The 25,914-nt window shown below is 40.2% G+C and overlaps 1 protein-coding gene across 1 annotated transcript in view; it reads left to right on the top strand.

Annotated features, from left to right (window-relative positions):
• Positions 1-24,598, top strand: part of LOC110960948 (dystrophin-like) — a 221,941-nt gene extending 197,343 nt beyond the window's left edge. The window contains 12 exon segments of the mRNA XM_051943268.1: positions 472-638; positions 2,516-2,627; positions 3,789-3,925; positions 6,879-6,917; positions 9,472-9,537; positions 11,624-11,689; positions 13,802-13,960; positions 15,405-15,648; positions 17,047-17,161; positions 18,399-18,488; positions 18,808-18,833; positions 20,020-24,598. Of these exon segments, the coding sequence (XP_051799228.1) occupies positions 472-638; positions 2,516-2,627; positions 3,789-3,925; positions 6,879-6,917; positions 9,472-9,537; positions 11,624-11,689; positions 13,802-13,960; positions 15,405-15,648; positions 17,047-17,161; positions 18,399-18,488; positions 18,808-18,830 (1,218 nt within the window). The 3' untranslated portion in view covers positions 18,831-18,833; positions 20,020-24,598.
• Positions 24,599-25,914: the final 1,316 nt, after the last annotated feature.

Raw genomic sequence — 25,914 nt, 5'->3', positions numbered from 1 at the left:
TGGTCCCCAAAGGATGATCCAGCATTTAAGTGTTTCAGGAACACTCAAATTAACTTTTTTCTTTTCATACACTCCCATTCAAAAGTTTGGTGTCACTTAGAAATGTCCTTGTTTGTGAAAGAACAGCAGGTTTTTTTTAAGTGAAGATAGCATTAAATGAATGATAAATCCAGTGTAGACATTATTAATGTGGTAAATGACTATTCTATCTGTAAATGTTTAATGGAATATCTCCATAGGGGTACAGAGGAACATTTCCAGCAACCATCACTCCTGTGTTCTAATGCTACATTGTGTTAGCTAATGGTGCTGAAAGGCTCATTGATGATTAGAAAACCCTTGTGCAGTTATGTTAGCACATGGATAAAAGTGGGAGATTGCCTGGGTGACCCCAAACGTTTGAACGGTAGTGTGGACAGCAAATTGTATTTCTTACCTTTGAAGGATGCTCGTTCTTGATTATTTTTCCAGGCCAACAACAAACCTGAGCTTGAGGCCGCGATGTTCCTGGACTGGATGCGTCTGGAGCCTCAGTCCATGGTGTGGTTGCCCGTCCTTCACCGTGTCGCCGCCGCAGAAACCGCCAAACACCAGGCCAAGTGCAACATCTGCAAGGAGTGTCCCATCATAGGCTTCAGGTCAGTCGTCTCCACCTCCTGCTGTTGTCTGGGCTTTTTATTCAAAAGGTGAACTCTGGAACGACTAATGGATTTAATCTTCAGTTAAGAGCAAAGTGAACATATAAAAATGCAGTCTAGAGCATTTATTAGGAGCCCGCTGGCTATAAATGTTCCTTTAAACATCTTTTCTCTCACTATAAACTAGTTTTCCGATCACTGTCAGGAAGAGTAGACTTGTTGAGATTTAGCTAAAGAGGAGCTTTTATTTTGAAAGCATTGTTGTTCCTGTAGTGTTCTTTTTATAGATGTTCCAGAAAAAATATTTTAACAAGAAACTTTCAGATTCCTTGAATGTGTGATGGAAAAATGATTCTGTTTCCCCAAACTAAGACATTTCCTTGCAGATTTTAGCTTTAGACATCCCAGAATATCATGCAGGTTGCATTTAAGTCACTTTAAATCATCCTGTAGATCCTGTAGGTCACCTCAAATGATCCTACTATGGACCTGTGAGGCCTTCTCTGCCTTTAATATAACCCTGAGAAAGAACAATTCCTGGACTAAAACCATATGTCAAGACACCCTGACTTGGTCAAGATTAGATATTGTTGAGTCTGACTGAACAGATAAGTTGTTCTCATAATAGGTCATCATCTAAATCTGGCATTCCTCCCAACCCAGTATATAACCAAGGTCGAAGAGAATCCTCAGAATTGATCAATGTGCAAGCTATCAGTTAAATTAAAGGGGAACTTTGTTTTTTTTCAACCTGGGGTCTGTTTTCATATGTCATTTCAAAATCACTCCACTCGTCTCTGTTCACCTGAGGCAAACAGCTGTTTCCCCCACCGGTGTTTTGGCGCGAGCTATTGTGCGATTTCGGAACGAGATTTGGTTTCTAGCGTCCCGAGATTTGGATACAGACACAACAAATAGCGATCGCCAATTAATGTGGAGGTTTTCGTTCACTTCTCATCTCTAGTATGTTGTGGGACACTCATTGAGACTATCCGAGCCGGTCAGTGTGGGGCAAAAGCACGTTAGGGCGGACTTTGACGCGGGGGGGCAAGTTGCCTGATACTTTTCGCTAGCTGAGCTGCTAGCTGAACTGCTAGCTGCCTACCTGGCTAAATACTGGAGCTATGTTGAAAATTCATTTCTCCATCACTCACATGTATGAAATGACATGAAAACAGACCCCAGGTTGAAAAAAACGAAGTTCCCCTTTAAGATGTAAAAACGTGACTCAGCTTACAAAGAGTGACACATATGGTCTTAGAAGTTGAGAAATCCAGTGAGAAAAATGACTCATTTTGGCAGAACTGTGTCCAAATGACTCAATAATACTGTAGTATTTAGATTGAAATGTATTTTCTCCAAATGTCTTGTGTAGTATTCTTACAAACGGTCTGTCCTTTCATAGTGCTTTATATAGGGTTGTATTTGTATCGCTGATCCCTAAAACAGTAGCTTGAGACCCGTAAAGGGAGGTATGTCTGCTGCTGTTGGTGGGCCTCTTCATGGAGACAGAGGTGGTGCATTTTAAAGAAGAATCCCAGGACTAAATGGAGAATAAATTTGTCACTTGTCCACTGGGCTGGAAGAATTTTAACTGGAGAAAACACAACTATAAATTTCCTTCTTTTATTGATCAGTGCCCTTTCTTGCCTTGTTTTTTTCCCCTCCATTTGCTCTTTCATCTTCTCTACTCTGTCTTTGGTTGACACTCTTCTCTTTCTTTCTGTCTTTCTTTCTTTCTTTCTTTCTGTCTTTCTTTCTGTCTTTCTTTCTTTCTTTCTTTCTTTCTTTCTGGCTTTCTGTCTTTCTTTCTTTCTGTCTGTCTTTCTTTCCATCTTTCTTTCTTTCTGTCTTTCTGTCTTTCTTTCTCTCCCCAGATATCGGAGCCTCAAACATTTCAACTATGACATTTGCCAAAGCTGCTTCTTCTCCGGTCGCGTTGCCAAGGGACACAAAATGCAGTACCCCATGGTGGAGTACTGCACCCCGGTATGTCAATATATATATATAATCCTACCCTGCGATGGCTGGATTGAAATGGTGATGTTATGATGTGAGAAGCATCTGTACCCTTAATCTGTCTGAAACGTTGCCTCAGTAAATGAATGATGTTTGGATGCTTTTCCTGTCGTTCTGCAGCATTGTATAAAAGCTTGAATAGTTTTTACTTAACAATTAGCTGCGTAGAAAGTGCAGTAATCAGAAAAAAGTAGATGTTTATGCTCAGTAATTAACCCTCGTGTCGTCCTGTGGGTAAAAATTGACCCGTTTTAAAGTTTGAAAATGTGAGAAAACAAACATATTTTCACAGTGAAACTTCTGATGTCCACATTTTCAACATTTTTGGGAAATCTGTAAACATTTTTTGGCGGAAAAAAAAATGTTTTTTAAGAACATTCACAAAAAAAAAAAAAATCCAGCCAGTTTCCCTGGATTTTGGTTGATTTTTTTCTTAAAGAAAATATTACAAGTTTTACTGATATATATGCTATCACTTCAGATATTTTTAGGGTTTTTTTTTTCAAGATTTTTACTCATTTTTTGAAAATATTTAAAACAATTTTCTTGCCAAATTTGGGGGATTCTTTAAAATAAAACATTGAAGGGAAACTTTTAAGCAATTAATGGAGTTTTCTTCCTGAAGGTTTTGCAAATTTTCAGAAATTTGGGAGATTTTTTGATGAATTTTTGGATTTTTTTCAGACAAGAAAACAATATATATTTAATGTTTTATACAGCAGTTCAGGGTTTGTTCTACTCTGTTGTTTTTGTTTTTTTGGAAGTGCCAACAAAGTTTTGTTGCAGAAATGCAATGACCATAAATATCCTTGAATCCTATTCGGAAACTAGAAGAAATGCAACACTGGTGATAATTTTTATACGTGACTTCTCCCACTTTGCACAGCTTCTTGTTTTGGTGTTCCATCTCTACACTACTGTCTACAGAAGCCAGCTATTTTCTCCATAAAGCTCTCATAATGCTACTGTAAACTCTCTGCTCACACACACAATTAGAGACTAGCTGGTGGGCTTAGCGGCGCATTTAGCAGCTGAAGAGGCAGATATTTGCCTGCGGAAGATGAGAGCATGCACTCACATGTTCTCTCCGTGGAGTAAACAAAGCCACCTTTGTGTCCCGTCTCCCTCCAGACCACATCGGGGGAGGACGTCAGAGACTTCGCCAAGGTGCTGAAGAACAAGTTCAGGACCAAGCGCTACTTCGCCAAACATCCACGAATGGGCTACCTGCCCGTCCAGACCATCCTGGAGGGAGACAACATGGAAACGTGAGGCTTTGGCATTCACACACACAAACAGGAAGAGGAAGTTGGTTTTATTACAGTCTGGCAGCACTAATGGATTAGAGAACACATTCTAAAGTCTTTACCACATGCTTAGTTTTTCCTCCATATTAAGAGTGTCACTGTTTCTGTTTACTGTTGAGAATGACAGTAAAAGACGCAAAACTTGAATAAAAGAGTTGCACTTGAAAATGATCCAGAAACACAACTAATAGCCAACTGAGATCAGTAAGCATCCATATTAAGGAGCCTAAAGTCTTGCTACACGCTAACGTAAACCAAAAACTGGATATGTGGACAAAAAAATGACGAAAGCTTGACACTAATAAAATCCTCCTCCTAACACATCTAAAGGTCAAAGATGTTTGTCCCAAAATGAGTCCCAAAAAGCTGAATTAGTCCTTTAAATGTTAGCCGGTCAGTCCAGAGGAGGCCTCTGTGGATGACATTTGGGATAAGCTAGTTCTTTGGTAGCATCTGACATTTGCTAATAACTTTCAAGTGTTATTTACGGATGCAAAAACACACACACACACACACAAAGAGAGAGTTAAAGAATGTATTAGTCCATACAAACACACACAAAAACAGCTGGATGACTTTAACATCTGGAACTTTTTAACTAAGAGCGTAAAAGACGTCAATGCTAAACATATACTGCTGCTGTAGTATGCTAATGCTACTTGTTGACGAGTGCTAAATTAAACGTAGCGATCAGCTGACAAACACTACTATTGAAAAGTTTGCAGTCACACAGGCAATTCCATGTTTTCCACACTTTTATCCATGTGCTAACATAACTGCACAAGGGTTTTCTAATCATCAATGAGCCTTTCAGCACCATTAGCTAACACAACGTAGCATTAGAACACAGGAGTGATGGTTGCTGGAAGTGTTCCTCTGTACCCCTATGGAGATATTCCATTAAACATTTCCAGCTAGGATAGTCATTTACCACATTAGCAATGTCTACACTGGATTTATTATTGATTTAATGTCATCTTCAATGAAAAAAAAACACATATTTGAAAAATAAGGACATTTCTAAGTGACCTCAAATTTTTTGAACAGTAGTGTAATAAAAACAGACAGTAAAATAAAGCAAAAATAAAGTAAAAAATATAGTAAAAAATAGTAAAATATTGTAAAAAAAAAAAAATAGGGTAAAAATGTAGTAAAAAATGATTTTAAAAAATACAATAAAAAAAATACAGTAAAAAATATCCAGCTGTCAAAAATGTGGGCATTTCTAAGTGACCCAACCTTTTCACTGGTAATATGTATACATCCAGATAACCTTTAATACCACTTTTGGCAAAAGGTACACACTCAGCAAGCAAACCAACAACAATAAAGCTTAAGGAACAACAATGAATGCGTCACACTAGTGTGGAGTCCAAGGCCAGTTATGGATATTTGAACGTCTGCAACTTCATAATAATAACAATAAATTTTATTTAAAGGCGCTTTTCTCAACACCCGAGGACACCGCACTGACAAACATATTAATAAATACAGAAAATACACACAATAAAACAACAATTCTGTAATATAAATACAGAAAAAAAGAGAACTAGATGGTGAGGACTTCTAGTTTAGGGAATATTAAGGTTTTAGCTCGAAGCCTGAAGCTAATAACGGAATATACATTTAGCCAGGATTAACAGTTCACTGGATGGTTTGGTCTTCTGTAGCAGCGGTCCCCAACCACCAGACCACACAGCAAGAATAAAAACATTTTATTTCTTTATTTTGTTTCTGGCGGAGTCTTCAGGGTGTTTTATTTTGAAAAATGACTAAACCGTCTTCCCGTCACTTCTATAAGAACTGGTTTCCCGTACTTGACTGTCAGTTTTCATAAAAAGCAAATGTCTCTGGAGAGCTTATTTGAAAAGATGGAGAGGGAAGAAAATATATTTAGCAATAAAAAGTGATTTTATTCGTTAAGTAATAAAAATGTTTTGGTTGAAATGGGTCTGTGGTACAAAAAAGGTTGGAACCTGCTGCTCTATAGTGTAACACATATTCTTCTTCTTGTACTTTTCTATTGGATGTTCTCGACTTTATTCCCTCAAATTGAAGATCTTAATTTCATCTCAGATGCTTTATTCTGCCTGCAGTGCTTTACTGCCTTCTAAACTTTAGAGAGTGATTCAGATCAGCCTCTGTTCTTTATCTCTAGTGAGTGTTTGGGCTAGCCTAGCCGCGCTAGACCCAGCTCTTAAGACACAAGGGTCTAGGAACGCTCGACAGGGAGGGAGGCGGGCTAAAAGGTTGTCTTTCAAATCCCTCTGCAGCAATTGGGTAGGTATACAACCAATCAGCGCAACGAATAGGCTGACGTAGTTCCTAGAGCGCCGGATTGTCGCTAAGTCCCATTAGCTTCCCAACCAGCGAAGCCAACTGGTATATTAAGGATTTGCCATATCCCGTCGGCATAAGTCCAAATACGTCTTTCTTCTCAATGAAACACTTCAGTGCCGTCCTTTGTTTATCTTTCAAGTTGAATTTTAGCTTCAAATCTTTAAGGGCTGTGGTCAAAGCCGAGTCGAAAGATAACTGTTTATTGTGCGCCGGTTGTTTCTGTCAGAATCGTCGCGCCTCTGTCGTCACTTAGTGACGCCCGCCTTCTGACTCTACACTTCATGGTGATTGGTCCGGCCAGTTTTAGGAGCATCCAGCCTCGAGGCTTATGGAGGGTAACTGGAGCCACCCTGGCAGAGAATTAAATTTGTTGCCGTGGGTTGTCTAGCGCGGCTAGGCTAGATTTGGGCAGTATTACTCATATTTGGCCACGCTGTCGTTTGTGTCAGTCTGCCACCATCCACTCCCTCATCAGCCCTCACTGCTGCTTTACATACTACAGCTCCCATCATGCTTTGCTGTGCGGTGTCCTCCCACTTCCTGTGTCTTCATCTCACGTTTTTTTGTCTTGCAGTCCTGTCACTCTGATCAACTTCTGGCCCGTAGACCATGCGTGAGTACCGACTCACACACACACACATACACACACACACACGCCCAAACACACACACACACACCCACACACACACATTCCTGTACTTGCTCCATAGTGAGGACCGAACAAAAAGGCCCACAAAGTGAGAACCACCATTTCTGTTAGATATAGAAACATAAAACAACTACTTCTGATGTCCACTATGTGGTGCCCTTTTGGTGCTTAGTACTTCTACAAAACCAAAGTCAACTTGTTTCCATCAGGCCTATCAGGTTTTGGTGGAGCATGACAGGTTTGTAGTTTGTGCAGTACCCAATTTCAACAGTAGGTGAAGTAGTGAGCAAAAAGTGTGTGAAATTCTGGCGAAAAATTCTCAACATTGACCCAAATTGAGGTCTTTTTGTGAAAATCACAGGGTAGCTTCTATATGGTCTGAGGAGCTGATTTAAAGCATGACAAAGTGAGGACCGGCCAAAATGTCCTCACTTCTTAAAAATGTTCTCACTGTGTTGGTTTAAAAACTCATGGCAGTCCTCACAACGTAGTAAGTACAAGAACACACACTGTACCATTAATTCCTGCTCTCTCTCTCTCTCTCTCTCTCTCTCTCTCTCTCTCTCTCTCTCTCTCTCTCTCACACACACACACTTTATTTTTCTGACCTCCACCCATTTCACATCATTCTGTCTGTAGCTGTGGTGGATTTACATCTGACTAAATACATCCAGTCACGTAAAATGTAATGTCAAATATTCTACATCTGTTAACCTTATTTGAACATCCGTAACGTCGTAAAAAAAATGAAAATCTGTTCAGATAAGATAGAACTTTATTCATCCTGATAGAAAGTCTTTGTTGCTCAAAAAGCCTGATTGCAGGACTGTTGTTTGCACAGCAAATATGATAATCTGACATCAGTTAATCATCAGTTTGACATTAGAGCAGACACTCAGTCGGACTAGATTGGATGGAGACTTATTTCCTCTCACATACAAGTAGGGTCATGAGTCAATACGCTCATTGTTTGTTTTTTTGAGCAGTTGTCTGTCTATAGGCCCCTTTTCCCTTTATTATTATTTTTTTCCCCCTTTATTATGTAGAGAGACGGGAAATGTGGGGGCAAAGATCTGCAGTAAATGGCTGTGGGCTGGATTCGAACCCATCGCCACTGAATTGGGTTTACAGGTCGCCCTCTCAGCCAGCTGAGCTATCTGAATGCTTGTTGTTTGTGTATTTTTAAGAACATGTTGTCTTGTGTGTACGCAGTTAGGATTAAAGTGATTTGACCGATATCATGTCGTTACACTGGGGTTAAAGTTTAATATTTTTAACAGACAAAACCAAACTTTATTCAGGGTTTTGGTTTGGATCGGGGTTACGACTGACGCCAAATAAACTGACATAATAAAGGTGCTGAGCTTAAGCCTTTGTCTCCCTTCCATAACATCGAGGATGCAGCGGCTTTCATGTCAGCAAATTTCTAAGAATATTCTAATTTATTGATATGTGGTAGAGCTTGAATTTCATCCAAATCGGCATATATCAAGCCTTTAGGAAAACAAAAGCTAAATAACAGCTATTTTAAACCCAAATTCCTGTCTTTTTCTTTATATTTTTTTTACTTGTATACAATGAGAGATGTGGCGCATTAAACTTTTAGAACTAAACAGAAAAAGGAAGCCAGACATGTAAATTCTAACACTGAGCTGACACTGTCCTTCGTTCATTTACCTCATCGTGAAAACTCATCTGTTTGGGCTCATAGCGTTCAAAAATTACCACGCATCAAGGTGCCCTTATTGAGGAATGTTTTAAGTTAGTCTCTCAAGGACTTTATCACTGCATTAAAAGTTGTTAGAAAGCTTCAAGACTCTTGGTTGATGATGTCAAATACTGATCGTCCTCTCTGCACATGAGGCGGGAGATCTGAGATTAGATGCTTCTTCTGAAGTGAAGGCAAATTCCAAGCTGAGAGTGCAGGATAATATGGATTATTAGTACAAGATAAAGGCAGAAACTGATGCATTAGAAGTTATTTATTGGCAGCATGTGATAGCAGGGAAGCTGTTTGTCATAACTGGACTTAGAATGATTACTCTGAGTATTTACAGTTGTAATGTAGATCGCATCTCTTCTAGGCAGACATGTCAGGTTGTGAAAGTGAATCTGACCTTAGAAAGATGTTCCAGGGCTCCAAATAGCCACAAGCTAAGAGGCACCGCAAACCTTCGTCAGCAGAACTTGTCAACACCAACAAATGAGTTATTGGGGTGTTTATGTGTAGTAGAAGGAATGCTTGTGGCTTATTAAACCTTCAGCTACCTCACCTTCCCATCACAGCTCCTCCTAATTAACCCAAGTTACTCTAGGTGCTTTCCATCTCTGTGTGTTAACGACCCTTACAGTGTTACAGCCAATCAGGTGGAGCTGTGGGCGGGACAGAGGAGCTCATTAAACTTCTTTTGCAAAAATAAAGATAACGGTGATGGCTATCTAGTGTGTGTGGATTGATAAGGCTGCATATGGCTGCATTAATGAGCTCTGTCTTTCTCTTTCTGTTTCCCTCTCTCAGGCCCGGCTCGTCACCTCAGCTCTCACATGACGACACACACACTCGGATCGAGCACTACGCCAACCGGTAAAGCCCTATCTGCATTCAGCAGTGTGTGCTCACAGTGCTGCCAGTAGGAAGCAGTAAAGCAGCCTTCCCCGTGCTTTTTTTTGTTGTTGTTTTCTTTCCTTTGCATTCCCCGTCCAGTCCTCAGGTCTGTGAGCCGAGCAGATAGCAGCTCCTCCAGAGAGCTCTCCCCACTAGACACCGTTTTGATTGATAAGATTTGGAATAATGAATTAGAAGAGAAACACGGCACACTTCCTGTATGGAGAGGACTATTCTTTCCCGCTGTTCACTGTGCAGCCATTAACTCACAGGGGATCAGCTGCCCTAATTCTTTCCTGATGCAGCTGAAGGGATTTTTTGGTTAAACGTTTCCTCAGTCAGTCAGTAGCAGCCGTTGGTCACAATTTAGAGGTGTAGGTGTGTGTTTTTCACCCTCCTGTTGTCCTCATCTATGGGCACCAAAAAATATTGTTTCCTTGTCTGAAAAGAATCCCAAAAAATGAGGAAAAAATTCCCCAAATTTCTGAAAGTTTGCAAAACCTTCAGGAAGAAAATTCCAATAATTCCTTTAAAGTTTTCTTTAAAAATTTTATTTTAAAAAAATTGGCAAGAAAATATTTTCAAAAATGAGTAAAAATCTTCCAGAAAACTCTTAAAAATGTCTAAAGTGATTACATATATATCAGTAAAACTTCTATTTTCTTCAAGAACATTCACAAAAAAATCAACAGATTTTTTTTTTTTGGAAACATTTTTAACATTTCTTTTTTCCAACAAAAAATGCTCAAATTTCCCAAAAATATTAAAAAAGTGGACATCAGAAGTTTCACTGTGAAAATATATTTTTTTCCACATTTTCAAACTTTAAAACGGGTCGATTTGACCCGCAGGACGACACGAGGGTTAAAGAAATCACAAGTTGCTTGTACTATCCAGTGGGCAGCATCCGCCCTCCAAAACCTCATCAGAAATGTTTTTGCGCCACATGGAGTCAGTCATAACTAATTCACCCAAACACCCACTCCAACAAACCCACCACTGAGGGACAAGAAGAAGTCAAATCAATGAAACAATAAATCAATCAGTCGATGGATGGGCCTTTTATTTATTCAGTCAGTGAGGCATCGTGGGTCTTCCTGCTTGGAGTCAGCCTCAGGTCTAAACCACAGTGTTTGATCCCTAACAGGAAGTGTTTGACACTGTTGCCCTGGGCTAACACACACAGAAGTACACACCAGTACACGCTGATGACACACTTGCTGAGTCACACGCCGCCCTCTGGTCCAGTGCGCTCGGTCACATCTAGACTCCAGATGTCAGAATAGAGGAAGGCGGTAGGGTGAAGCAGTAACACAGCGGAGCCCCGAGTCAGCCTCCAGCTCCCAGGTTATCTTTAATGTGTCCAAACTTGGGCTGCAACTAACGACGCGTCGACTAATCGTCCGAGCACGATACGTCATCAAAAGCGGAAGTGAACGCGCAATGCAACAGAAATCAGCGTCTGACCGGAGCGCGGAACACGGAAGGACATCGGCGCTGCATCGTGCAGATATTATGATATATTATGTATGCACGATGCAGCGTCGATGTCTGCGTTTAGATACAGCTGTATAGTAAACGCTGATATCCATGTTTACGATAGATCGTGGCTGTCCGCTCTGCATCATGCATACATAATATCTGCACGATGCAGCGCCGACGTTCGTCCGTGTTCCGCGCTCCGGTCGGATGGTGATTTCTGTTGCATTGCGCGCTCACTTCCGCTTTTGATGACGTATCGTGCTCAGACGATTAGTCGACGCGTCATTAGTTGCAGCCCTCGTCCAAACACCCGGCATGTTGCAATCTGTCTGCTGAAATGCTCACTGGTGAGGTTTTTTGTTGTTTTCTCCTCCCTACGCAACAATAACAACATCGAGTTTTGGCAGCTTAGATGAAACCAGATACCTGAGGTTGGTTTTTGCAAAATTTCCAGAAACATTTCCAGCATTTTCTCCCTCCTGGATCCCACCAGTAAAGCACCAGGTTCTGTTTTGAGGTGGATTTCCCCCTCTTCTGCTGACTGCTTTTGGTTTTGACTGCTGTGTTTCTTCCCCCTTCGCAGGTTAGCAGAAATGGAGAATCGTAATGGCTCTTTTCTGAATGACAGTATCTCACCCAATGAGAGCATGTGAGAACCGCTTTTTGTTTGCTTTTTGCCAAACCCCTCCTCACTCACCGATTGGGTCGCTGTGTGTGAACTTTGGCTCTGTCTTCTCTGTTTCCATTGGCTGGTTGTGATATCTGTCGGTGACTGTGTTGAGTATTCTGGATTCAAGCTCACGTTATGATTTGATTCTCGTTGTTTGCATCATCATGTCCCACGCAAAATATCACCACAACACAGCAGACGTATGTTGTCCTTTGGTAGAAGATTTTCTCTAAATAATATCGAGATTATTTGTCCTTTTTCACATTTATGAAAGAAATATACACGTTTAAAGTCGTCACTGCAGCCTTACGTTAGCTTTTCCCTTTCTGGTATTATAATAAGTGAGAGGAAGTTTAGTGACTGTTAGTTGAAATCAAGTTTGTACAAATCAAAATGAACATCTGGGCCCCCTTAAACATTACTTTTCTCCATTTCTGTAGTTACATTTTAGTCATCAAGAAGAAACTGCACATTGACAGTTTGAAGAAATTTAAATTAAAAATGACACGTTTGATTCTTTGAGCTGCAGTTTGAATTGGTGTAAATAAAATAAGTTGTCATTTTCCCCGTTATTTTACAGATTAAAGTCATTTAGTGACTAAGGAGTGCTTTGGTTTGTTCCTCAGAGGTCCTACGCTGTTAAAGAAGATTCTTCCAGATTTAAGCATTAGAGGCTGAGCTGCTTTAACTTCTGGTTTATAATGTGGATTAAATCAATAAATACTACATTTCCCATAATGCAAACAACGGCATTTTCATTAGATTTTCTAAATAAATGCTCGTATATTTAGAACTCCACACCCTCGATTTGTAAACCAAACTTTCTAATATAATTAATCCTCATCAGGGTTATTTTGGCGCATTTTGATTCCACTTTAGTGAGAATAAACTGAGTTGTGTGTGAAATAATGTGGATGTCTCAACCCTGTAAAACGCACTGTTGCAAAAATACAAGTTTTATTTATATCTTAATAAATATGTATCATTTTTGCTTTTTCTATATTTTTTATATTTTACAGATTTTATATATATATATATATGTTTTTTAATTATGGTAGTTTTTTATTATTTTTATATAAATATACATTTTTGCTGTTTTTCTTTATGTGAGTTTTACAGTTTAAATATATTTTTTTATTTTTATTATTTATATCTTAATAAATATATTATTTTTGCTTTTTTCTATATTTTTATTATATATTTTTTGTTCGATATTATTTATATATAGACATTTTTTAATTATTAGTTTTTATTATTTATATATAAATATATATTTTTTGCATTTTTTCCTTTATGTGGGTTTTACAGTATATATATAATTATTTTATTAGTAGTTTTTATTTATATATAAATATATATGGTATTTTTGTTCTTTTTTATTTTTTATTTTTTTGGGGGGGGATATTTGGGTTTTACAGTGTTAAGAAATGATCAGTCAAATTCAATGATTTTTTTTTATTTATTACTGTCAACAGATGCGTTATTGCTTCAGTTAAATCAACCCAGAATAGAAACATCGCTGTCGTACTGTCGAAAACCTGAATTTGTGCACAAAGAAAAATGTCTGTAGATCCTTTCAGATGTCAGAAACACCCATATGATCGTGTATTTATGTATCTCAGTGCGCTCTAGGTTTAGTCTGGCTGCAGGACAATTATCTGCTCAGGACCAGGAAGACTGAAATGAATTTGACCCACAAAAATAAAACTGTTGTGAGGTCGTGCTCCAGTGTTACATCAACAGCTGTTTGATGGAGCGAAATAGAAGAAAAGTGCAGCTAATGCGACGGTGTCTACATACCTAGCCTACTAGCCTCCATAAAACTGCATTGCTCCTAAATCCAGCCTTCCAAACAGCAGCTCTCACCTTCCCTCCGTCCTCAGTGTGCTTCAGATTCTCCTTCTGTGCTGCAGTCCTGTTCTGCTGCTGGTCTTTCATTCACTTGCTGATTTTCTTTTTCTCCATTTTCCTCTGTGTGTGTGCGTGTGTGTGTGTGTACATGCACCGGAACCTTTGCGACTCTATGAATGTGTGTTTATGCGTGTGCCCATCACCGGTGGGCATGTTTGATATGTGTGTGTGTGTCTGCAGCGATGACGAGCACATGTTGATCCAGCACTACTGCCAGTCTCTGAACCAAGGCTCTCCCCTCAGCCAGCCCCGCAGTCCCGCCCAGATCCTCATCTCCATGGAAACGGAGGAGAAGGGAGAGCTGGAGAGGGTCCTGAATGACCTGGAGCAGGAGAACAGGTCAGCGGCCGGACCGGCTTTCTATTAATATCTGATTCAAGTCTGGATTCAAAAGAGCCTCCTGTTGAAGAGAAGCCAGTAGAGACAGTTACAGATGGATGGGAAATGACTAAAGAAACAATATGTAAAGCAGATACCGTGCTTACTACGCATGGACATTGTTTGGATTATTTTTTTTTTTTAGCCCTATACAGCCCAGTGTAGTATCATTGCATGTTATTTTTTTGGTTGGTGGTAGATTTGAAACCAGATAAGATAGATCAATAATTCTATTTGCATATAAATTCTGGGGAGTCAGAGCAACATTTCACACATTCTCCAGGTCTCGGAGCGCTTTTTCGTTGCAGTGATGGGTTTTAAAAACGCACAATAAAGCACATATAACAATAATCTTTATAAACGAGACTACGGGATATCATGCAACTTCTTTACATTTGCAAATTTGAGGGATACAACTATGTAATTTCTGAAATCTAAGCGAAAAAGCAAACTAGGGATGTCGATACTGGCATAGAAATGTAATATTGGACAATATCGTTATCAGGTTTTTTTGTCTATCATAAAAGCCGCTAAAATTATGCATTGGAAAGTCTTGTTGCATCAGGTATGATGTGTTAGGTCCACGACAGGAGATATGTGATGTTACCTAAAATTAGTTAAATAGCTCATATATATCGTTATCGGTTGATATCGGAATTGGAAATTGAGAGCTGGAAATTATCGGCGTATCGGTTATCTGCAAAAAGACGATATCGGACTTTCTTTAGGTGTACTGCACTTTTCAGCAATTTATTGTAGTAGTTAAGACATAAGTCATATATATATTATTAAAACTTGAGATATAAGGGTTACGTTGATGTAACGCAAATAAAAATACTCCAAAAATTGCACTACTGTCTGTAAAAATGTAAGAAAATGCCCTGGTGGAGCTGCACAATGGTCGGTCTTGAAGGGTAAATAAACACCTAATGAAGTACAGAACACTAACAGTAAAGTAAGAGGCAAACAGACTAAAATTAAAAGAAGTAGGAGTTATTGTCACCAGGATGCAAATTTAATTAATTTAATTACTCTAGTTCAGTACATATACACCCCCTAACAAAGGTTTAAGGACGCTTTCTCATTCATTTGAATGAGAAAGCATCCCAAAACTTTTGACAGGGGGTGTATATTGTCTAGTACATGAGTATTGTGCATATATAGTATAGGACAGGGATATTATATTACAGAGATATTGTACATCTGTAAAACTGTGATATACTGATGTCTAAGAGAGATTCATCACTAATTCCCTTTCATAATGGTACAAGTATACATGCTGTTCTTCCCTTTACCATCCAAGTGTGACGATGTAACATGATGAGCTTAAATATTTTACTGAGCTGTTTGATGTTCTGCACATGTCCCAGCAGTAGGGTAACCCTCCCTTTACTCCTCTCTGCAGGAAGCTACAAGCCGAGTACGACCGTCTGAAGAAGGCCCACGACAGGAAGGGTCTGTCGCCGCTGCCGTCGCCCCCGGAGATGCTTCCGGTGTCGCCGCAGAGCGCACGCGACGCCGAGCTCATTGCCGAGGCCAAGCTGCTCCGGCAACACAAAGGTCGTCTGGAGGCCCGGATGCAGATCCTGGAAGACCACAACAAACAGCTGGAGTCACAACTGCACCGGCTGAGACAGCTGCTGGAGCAGGTAGTATGGAATTATTTTTGGCCCAAAACAATCACATTTTTGAGACCTAACCATGCTCAGAAACTCTGGGAATTTGCAAACACTTCAAAACTGGCAAAAAAAAATGTGATATTTCATGGGACTACCGCATGTGGATGGTAAAATGGCTCCATAGCGCCCCCTGCAACATTTGTAACATCTACTATAGGCAGGACATTTCACCTACTTCTGCCAAATTTGGAAGCCATATATAGCACATCAAGTCAAACAAAAAAGCCTCATGGAGCCAAATCCTCAACCCAACAGGAAGCCATCCATTCAAAATGGCTGACTTCCTGTTGGGTTGAGGGTATGGCTGAGATATTTTTGTTATTTTTTGTCATTTTCAAAGGTTAAATCCTCATAGGGGCACTTCCAAGAGACTGTAAGTTTAGCCAGTACATACAACAAGCCTTAAAAAGTTATCAAAATCTTCCACAAAAGTCAAAGGACGTCGCCATGGTGCCTCTCTGAACTTTGATGCTTCGCCATGAAATGCTGTCTAACTACCCTGTACATGCTCCAATCTGATTCAAACTTTGCATGTTTAATCAGAGCCTGATTAAGCCTGATCGTGCTCGCCTTAGTGAGGTAAACGTTGCTATTTTGTTAGTTTAACCAAGAGAAGTTTGGCTGTTACTGTACATTAGCCTAGACAAGATAAGGTTAGCCTGAACCCTAGCGGAACAACATAAGCCTCATCAAGAGAAGTTTAGCTGCTGCATTAGCATGTATAAGGTAACTTTGACCACTATGTTAGTCTACAAAAGAAAAGTTTAGCTGCTACAGTAGCTTAAAGATGATAATGCAGACTACTACTTGGCTGCTACGTTAGCCTAAACAAGATCTTGTTAGCCTGAACTCGAACAAAGCAACATTAGCCAATGTGAGATGAATTTGGCTGCTGAAGTGTTTGTATTTCAGCTGCATATGATCCAATCTGGACCAAATTCCATATGAAGGACAAGAGTCCAAGTCTGAAGACATCGACTTTCCAAAAGTGACACAGTCATAGCGCCACCTATTGGTAACAAGAAGTTGTAGCCATTATGTTTGCACGTACCATTGCAAGAAACTCGACTTAGTCTCAACACCTTGACATTTGTGGGTGAGCGAGGACCCATTACAGCTTTAATTTCATGAATAGTATTTCACGGTAACCATCCAAGTCTTTGTTTTACGTTGGCGAACGACGCAGCAGGCGGCTTCTGATTACTGTCCTGAACCGTTAAACTCAGTAGCAGCTGATAGAATAGATGGTAGCTGCCTCTGAACTGTCTGACACAAAGGATCAGAAGGAGGAATCTTCTCATGCCCACACACTAACTCACCTTTTCACTCTGGTAATTGTAAAGCTGCCGATTTGTTTGTGTGTCTCAGACTGACTCCAAGGTGAACGGCACAGCGTTGTCCTCTCCCTCCACCTCCTCTCAGCGCTCCGACTCTTCCCTTCCTCTGCTACGTGTGGCCGCCAGCCAGACTACTGATACGATGGGTAAAAACACACAGCGACTCCCATGAATATGTTAAAGCAGGGCTGTCAAACTCATCTTAGTCCAGGGGCCACATTCAGCCTAATTTGATCTCAAATGACCAGTAAAATCACAACATAGCAACTTATAAATAACCACAACTCCAATCAGTTTTTTCCTTTGTTTCAGTGCAAAAATGTACATTCTGAAAATGTTCACATTTCAGGAATTGTCTTTTTACAAAACATTATGAACAACCTGAAATTCATTAAGAAAAATAAATAAAATTTCAACAACATTATGCCTCAGTTTATCATTTGTAGAAAATATATTACAAAAATGAGACACAGACTGACAAAAAAGACCCAAAACGACAAAAAAATGAGACAAACAACATGAAACAAAACAAAAAAGAGGCAAAAATTTGACAAAAAAGTGAGAAAGCGACAAAAATGGATAAAAAAATGAGATTTCAAAAATTACACAAATGACAGAAATGAGACCAAAAATGACAAAAGTGAGAAACAAAACAACAAAAATATGAAACAAAACAACAAACAAATGACACGAAACAAAACAAAGAGACAACAAATTTGACAAAAAAGTTACAAAGTGACAAAAAAACAGACAAAAATGAGACAAAAAATGACAAAAGTAAGAAACAAAATGACAAAAACATGAAACAAAACAAAACAGAGACAACAAATTTGACAAAAAAAGTTACAAAGTGACAAAAAATGGACAAATGACAAAAACAAGACAAAAATGACACAAACAAGATTAAAAATGACAAGAAAATAGACTAAACAACACTAGTGAGACAAAAAAAACACAAAACGACACAAATGTAAAATAATGAATAAAGCAAAACACAAAATGACAAAAGTAAGACATCAAACACATGCAAGACAAAAAGGAAACAAAAACGATAAAAACATGAGACAAAAAGTAGACACAAAATGACCAAAGAGCAATGAACAATCTGGTTTTTTACTTCATAATAAAAAAAACTTGTCATGGTCTTGAAATTGTCTTAAATTTATAGTTTTACTAATTTACAATCTGCAGTTAATGTCTTCTCTGTCATTTTTACACTTTGAGGGCCGGATTGGACCCTCTGGAGGACCACTTTTGGCCCACGGGCCTCATGTTTGACACCCCTGTGTTTAAGCAATGCGTCATAGTTTAATGCAGAACTACATCCATTATTTTAGCAGCCAAAAAATGTTAAAAAAAACTTGATCTCCTTCCTGTTTTTAGGTGACGACGAGCTGTCCAGCCCCTCTCAAGACACATCAGGGCTGGAGGAAGTGATGGAGCAGCTCAACAATTCTTTCCCTCACAGCCAGGGTACGAAACGACTTCTCTGACCCACAGTAGCCTCTCTGCTTTGAAGAAGATCAGAAGTGTGCTCTGAAAACAATCAAGGGAATCACTCCTTACTGGTCTGCACCTGTATATCTGATTGAATTCACGTTAGCAGCTCATTTCTGTGAATACTTTCTGCAAGTGCATCCGTTTTCCCTCCAATCGGATGCTCACAGTTATTCCAGCCTGAAGCAGAGTTTACTAGTCCTCTGTCCTCTCTGTTACCAACACAAGGCTGATTTTACCTGTCTTTCTTCCTGTCTTCTCTTTGCTTCCTTTCCTCCTTTTCACCATGAGCCAGGCGGGAGAAGGGGACACCCATGAGAGGTCAGTGGCTCCACCTTCTCTCTCCCCACCTTCTCGTCTTATTCCTCTTATGACTGCTCCCACTGCTCAGCTGGGCTCGACACACGGGAAGCGATAACAGTCGCGCTCCATTCATTTTCTATGGCTGCTGTGCGACCAGACGAACATCGCTTTCCCCCCTCCCAACAACGCGACGGCGACATTCGTGCATGTGAAATTTCGCGCACGTTCACGTAGACGTGTTCCCGCTGGCTTGCGATGCGATACAAGAAAGTTGAAAAATGTGCAACGTCTGTCGTCTGGAGCTTCAACCAATCAGCGAGGGTTTCACTCACTGACCAATGAGCGTACAGCATGTTACACAGTACAGTCCGCTCCTATACATTAGTCTAGCCTAGCCGCGCTTGACAACCCACGGCAACGAATTTAATTCTCTGCCTTCAGACCTGGGTCCAGCGTGGCTAGGCTTTGGAAAAAAGTTCTGGGCTAAGGTGAAAGTAGGCCTGGAATTTTTCTGGATCTTTTTTGAGATCTGGCATCAAATGGTGGTATTCCCCATGCTCTTTCCGAGTTTGCAATATGGCATGGACCCAGGGTCGTTTCTTTCTTTTAAAAGCCAATGTCAATAGTAAAATTTCGGCTAAATCAAGCAATGTCTTCTGGCTCATCATCTTTATGCTTTTCTGTCATGAAACTTTTTGAAAACGTAAAAAATCCCTCCAATTTCAAAGCCAATCAGAAGTGAGGGAGACAAGCGATCTGTGCTTTTGCACAGCGCGCCGTGTTTCGCCGTCGCCTGCCGCCATCAAGTATCGCGCACCGTGTGTTGAATTTATCTCCTGTTGCGATGACTTTCGCATTCCCCTCTCAACTGTCGCTCCCCGTGTGTCGAGCCCCACGTCAGCCACTTCAGATTTTGCTGAGGGTTTGGATCGTGGTTTAGTCACGATGCTCGTCTCCTTATCCTCCATCAGACGGGCCTCTCTTGCAGATTAGTCATCGAAAATGAGAACCATGCGAGTTTTTTTCTGTAATCGCAATTAATGGAATCTGACTCCCCACATGTAAAATGCGGTTCTAAGCCGTTCTGTTATCTGAGTGGGACCGTTTTCTCCACAACAAAAACACTGACTGACACATGCTTTCAAGCTAACCTACAGTTAGCCGTTAGCGTTACGTCTCACCGTTCCCTCTCCTCTCTGTTCAGGTCCAAACATCGGCAGTTTGTTCCACATGGCCGACGATCTGGGCCGCGCCATGGAGTCACTGGTCAGCGTGATGACGGACGAGCAGAGCGCCGAACAGCACGAGGCCCTGCTCTTCTGATCCCGCCTTACAAGCATCATCTCCCCCGTCCTCTGTCCCTAACCTTCCTCCTCGCCCCCCTCCACCTGTCGCATGCTTTTCTAGTCAAACAACTGGATTGGAAACAGTTTACAAAGAGAATATATAATGTCTATTTTTGTGAAGGATTGCGGTTCCAGCAACGACACGTAAGAAAACAGAACATTATAACTTGTAGATTTCAGTAGTTTCTTAAAACGTCTTGAAGTTGTTTTATTATTAACAGAGGCTGGTTTTTAAACTTCTATGCAATTGTATAAAAATAAGAGTGGGGTTTGGAGCGGGCGGGGGGGGCGAAGATACAATTAAGTGTGTTCACTGTAGTCATATTTGCCATCTCTTTGTAATTGGGATAACAGCTAAAGCATTTCAGACATTTGTATCAAAAAAACCTACAGATTTTGATTATAAGGGTGCTTTCTAAGAGGAAGAGTCTTTCTGTAACAGCGTACACTACTGTCAAGGTAATGCAGGCATCCTGGATCTTTACAGTACGTTGTCTTTAAGACTGTGCGTGTGTGGTGCCTAATTTCCATATTACATTAGATCCTTTTGATTTCCTCATCCGTCCATCCATTCATCGTATTTGTTTTCAGCGCAGTGTACTGTGTGCACAAACGTTCGCTTTACGAGGCCCTATTTAGAACTTGGATGAGCTGGCAAAGTCATAAAATAACGAGGCTAAATTTACATAATTACTGGAATTGAAACCAAAAACAAGACATGTATTCCAGGGTCCCTCTAGTGAGACAGTGTTGCACCTCTATAAGAGATTTTTTTTAAAGAACAGGAAAATCTGAAGCAGCAGAGGCCGAGATATCTTGAGTTCTAGCAGCTAGTGGGATTTATGATCTAAAAACCCTGGATTCTATGTTTCCCACAATGCAACTTTAGCCGTTTTATAGCACAAACTTTCTTCTAAATGTCTCCAAGCTCATGTTAAATGACCCTGCTGATGTCGCTGTTCGATCATCAGGGTGATTTTGTCAATAAAGGGAAGCTCCTTTATGCATCAGCTGTAATATACAGGGTGTTCCTAAAGTTTGGATACACCGGAAATCTCATTAATTATAAGTTTGTTGCCTCCACAGATTAAATATGACATTGTCAAAAAAAAGAAAGACTTGAACTTTTCAGTGGACGTGAAGGATGGATGTATGGAAAGGTAGGGTTGGGGTTGCAGTTAGGGTAGAGTTAAGGAAGGGGTTGTCCAGAATGGGGTTTGTTTATGACACTGTGTGCTTCTTCAAACTTTTTAACCACCAAGCCAAGTGGAATCCTCCTTGGATGATGTGTAATAAATTCAGCTAGCTTATTTCTAATATATACAGGGTGTCCCTCAAGTCTGGACACAGGAAATCGTGAAGGATGGACATATGGAAAGGTAGCAGATGAATTTAATGCAGGTCATCCGAGGACGATTCCACTTGGCTTTTCTACGGTGTCGAAGATGGTTAAAAAGTCTTTAAAAAACGGGCAGTGTCATGGAGAAACCCCGTTCTGGACGACCAAATGTATCAGCCGAAATGAAAGGAGTGGTCATGGCTAAAATTCATGCTAGCACCCAAAAAAATCCCTTCCCTTACCCAGTGGTTCTCAGACCGCATCATCAAGTACGCTAGCATTCCAATTACGAAGCATTATATGTAGTCTGTACTTCCAAGCGAGTACGCAGGTACGGACGTAAGTACAAACTTGTGTACTTGGCATTGAGAAACGTCCAGCGCAGTTTCAGTATTGTTGTGTGCCGCAAACACAGGCCGACGTTAAGACAATAGTTCAGCTAATTTTTTCCTTGTAGACGGATCTTTTCCTCCCAGTCACTCAACTCTTTCTATAAAGCCATATTTAGCCTGTGGAACCAAAAAGAAAAACTATAGTTCATGAGATTTTCCTGTGTCCAGACTTTAGGGACACTCCGTATAACACTTAATCTTTAAAGGACCCTATGGACTGCAAGGATGTTTTTAAAAGTGGCTCCCTATTTGTATGTGAACACAGACACACCTCACCATATATTAATGCTCTTCTACTGATGAAATAAATGTAGCAATGCACAAAAAAAGGCATTGATTGAATAAAATGCTTTGTAGCTGTTATTGGATTTATGAAAAAAAGATTTCCTTCAAAAGTCGGTTTTGCAAACGAAGACGTGTTCTTTGTTCGCCGTCTAAAATTTACTACAATATATTTTTGCAAAAAAGGTGAATGTAAACATAATTGTGTTGACAAAAAAGGACAGTGCAGCTTTAAAGGGTAACTTAAAAACTGAAGAGGTGGTTGGAGGTGAAAACACACCCCATAGTGATGTCACAAAGTCGTGGAGTTATTCCTCTTTCAGTGGGTAGAGCGGTATGATGTGGATTATTTAGCATCATGTCGCACTACGCCAACCCATTCTGGCTGCACCGCACCATCATTTAGCTGTTAGTATTTCTTTCAACCAATCACAGTCGTCATGGGCGGGGCCAAGCACAGGATGCAGCTAATCGACAAGAGGCCTGATAATAGAGCATAATATAGTATGTAAGGGTCCTTAGACAAAGAAATGCTGATAAGGAACCAAAAAACATGAGTTGTAGGGGAGCACAATTACAAGAAAGCCAATCCCATCCAGCAGATGTTCAGGCAATGAGACACTTTCGGTACAGTTTCACTTATTTGTTGCCTTTCTAATTTAAGGTCAAAAATAATCTTATTTTAGGTCTCATTATGGTACAGATGTGTACATTAGGAATGTATCACAACACTGAGGTGAAAGCGGTGAGAGGACAATAAAAATAGGGGAATCGTGATATGAATGTTGATCAGAATCATTTAGTTTTTGGTCACCAGGGCAGTAAACTCCTCTGATTGCAAAAACAAATCTAATTAACATGAATAAAAATGGGAGTTTTCGTGGAAAATAAATTGTCTGGGTGACTCCAAACTTTTGAACAGCAAACTTGACCTCCTCCAGTTTGGTCTATTTTCTGTGGCCATCGTTTGGCTATTTTATCCAAAGTTGTTTAAATCAATCCACTGGACTTTAAGAAAGTTCCTTGAAGACGTTTCACCTCTCATCCAAGAGGCTTCTTCAGTTCTGGTGGTGGTTGGTGTTGCCTCAGCTTTTAAACCTCTGTGAGGTGTGTCCAGGGCTGTTGTCTGACTACTCAACGATGGTCGTTGTGAGTATCGGTGGGGGTCGTTGAAATGCAGATGACATCGTTGAGTAGTCAGATGAGTTTTGGTATCGGTCCTTGGAATAATAGCCCTGGACAGACCTTACAGAGGTTTAAAAGCTGAGGCAACACCAACCACCACCAGAACTGAAGAAGCCTCTTGGATGAGAGGTGAAACGTCTTCAAGGAACTTTCTTAAGTGGATTGATTTAAACTACTTTGGATAACCATGACCTGGATGAATGAGAACCTACACGGACACGTTTGGCTATTTTCTTTTAAAGAAAAACAAACAAGCGGTCATCAAAGATTAAAATTTGATTTTTTTTTAGAGTCATATTCGAATAAAGCTGCCAGTATTCAGTGTTTTTAAAAGAAAGGTGATCCTCTTTGTTGCGCTGACTTCAATTTTTATCCCTAAAATGCTTTCTGGTGTCCATCCATGGCCTGTTGGGGGAACACAGTACACTGTGCACGAGTTTATCAGGCGACAGTTTCTCCCTGTCAGCACTACTGCAAGAGGAAGAATGTTATTTAAATCAGAATCTGAGCACTCCAGTGTTCCAGGGCTGCTAGTTATGTGTGAGGATTTCTTCTGTGTGATTACAACCCAGAGTTGTGTGTGTTTTCAGAGGCCCGGTAACCGAAGCTCTACCTCGTCATTCAGAGGCAGTTTGTCTGCTGTACTCAGTCTCATATTGTGGATTATTGATCGATTGATTGATTGAATCAGGATATTGTAATTGCTCTGAAGACGTTCTCTGCACTGTAGGAGCCTCCAGACTGAATGTCCGAATGCATCCGCTGCATTTCTTCATATGAATCGAGCATAAAAACACAAATCTGACGAATCCGTGTGCACTACTGTAAACCTGGGACATACTAGATCTTTGTTTTCTGTGTGGAGAAAGTCTTTCTTCTAGCAGCGTTTCGTGTTTTGGTTTAAAAGCGGTTTGGTTTTGTGCTGTGTGAGGTGTTCTGATATTAGCATGTGCGACTAAATCCATCCTCATTTGGCGTGGAACCACTCGTGTTCGGCCTCCGTTGTTTTTTTGTTTTTTTTTTGCAGCATGACCCGACAGGTTTTTAGTTTTGATCAGACACTGAATTTTGATTTTATTTCTTGATCAATTCTAACGTTTGTGTTTCATTCTCATGTCATGTTTCAAGTAACGCGTCAATACTCCACAACATATCAGATTCCACCAAATATATGCCTTATTACTGTATTATAAACTGCTTTACTGTAAATCAATAAAGCACGCAGTTATGTTGATTTGACTCGCCTCTTTCATTTGCTTTATTTGGATTTTACAAAAACTCCTCTCCAGGAAGTGTGTTAATTCCAGATCACATGACCTGCTCCACATGATGTCATTTCCTCCTGAAGAAAAGACTGGAAGACTCCAAGGCTTTCTGACTTATTTAATAGAAAGAAGTCCTCAGGTCTACTACAATATCTTTAGAAATAACTTTCAGTTTTACTCAGTAGTGTATATAACATTTAGAAGAATCTTTCTGTAAAAATGCCGTGTGGTGTTTGGTTACAGGCGGCCATGTTGGTTTTAGTCCTGAAAATAAAAATGTCAACTATGATAACAAAAAGTCCCGCAATTACATATTGACCCATATATCATCAAACATCTTTATAAATAGTCTTTTTTCATTGCTGTATTTTGATAGCTATTCAGAGATATCACTGCAGCAGATATCTCACTGCGATATGGAAAAATCTGTACGACTTTTACAGTTCTTGGGTTTGAACTCAGGATTCAGTCGTACAACAAAGGATTTAACTGCAGCTCGTAAACTCTCCAAACATCTCTATCAAGTAGTAAATGTTCAGAGTCCTTGCTAAGGTGTGATAACAAAACAGAAATGACAGCAAGTTGCATATAACGTACAGTGAACTTATGAATTGTTCTCATTGCTTAGAGAACTATTGCCTAAAATGCCACATCCTGCTGTCTTTCTGTTATTATATAAATGATATCCAACATAGCTTATGAGCGTATTGTTGCTTTCTACACAGCTGTCGTTCATATTTCAGTGTGTTGAAGTGTGCAGCTGCTGGATATGATGAATAATGAGCACTCTTTACTAATGCGACGCTACTCTGTCTGCTATTGGCTGCTGGAGAACTTGACTGAGCCTAATATGGGACTCTACTTTAATCGTTGCACCACAGACTTTGATCAGAGCCACTTTTGAGTCCTTGAACTCCTTTCTAAAGGAAATGTGGACTGAGTTTTAATGATTTTTTTCCCAGCAGTTAAATAAAACCCCTACTTCCAAACCCATTTTGAGTGCTTCTCTACTGCTGTTTAGCTCCTAACACTCCACATTCCTGTCAGAATGTGACAGAAAGACCTCATCTTGTACAGCATCGGGTCTGAAAGCGAAACGGCTTCGAGCGTGAGCGACATTGGCACCTCGGGACACAGCAGATGAGGTGGATGGGCATCCAGAACACAATGAAAACAAACGGGACGAGGAAGAGGGGGGGTGGCCTTCCTGTGGAGAGGCAGCAGAGACAACAAAAGACCTCAGTCGAAACCAACTGCACTTCTCTTGTAGGTTCTTCAAGACGTTTCACC

This window comes from Acanthochromis polyacanthus, chromosome 22, assembly GCF_021347895.1.
Source record: "Acanthochromis polyacanthus isolate Apoly-LR-REF ecotype Palm Island chromosome 22, KAUST_Apoly_ChrSc, whole genome shotgun sequence".
NCBI classification, from domain to species: Eukaryota; Metazoa; Chordata; class Actinopteri; family Pomacentridae; genus Acanthochromis; species Acanthochromis polyacanthus.
Note: the sequence above shows the minus strand (reverse complement) of the source record. Positions and strands in the feature narration are given on the sequence as shown.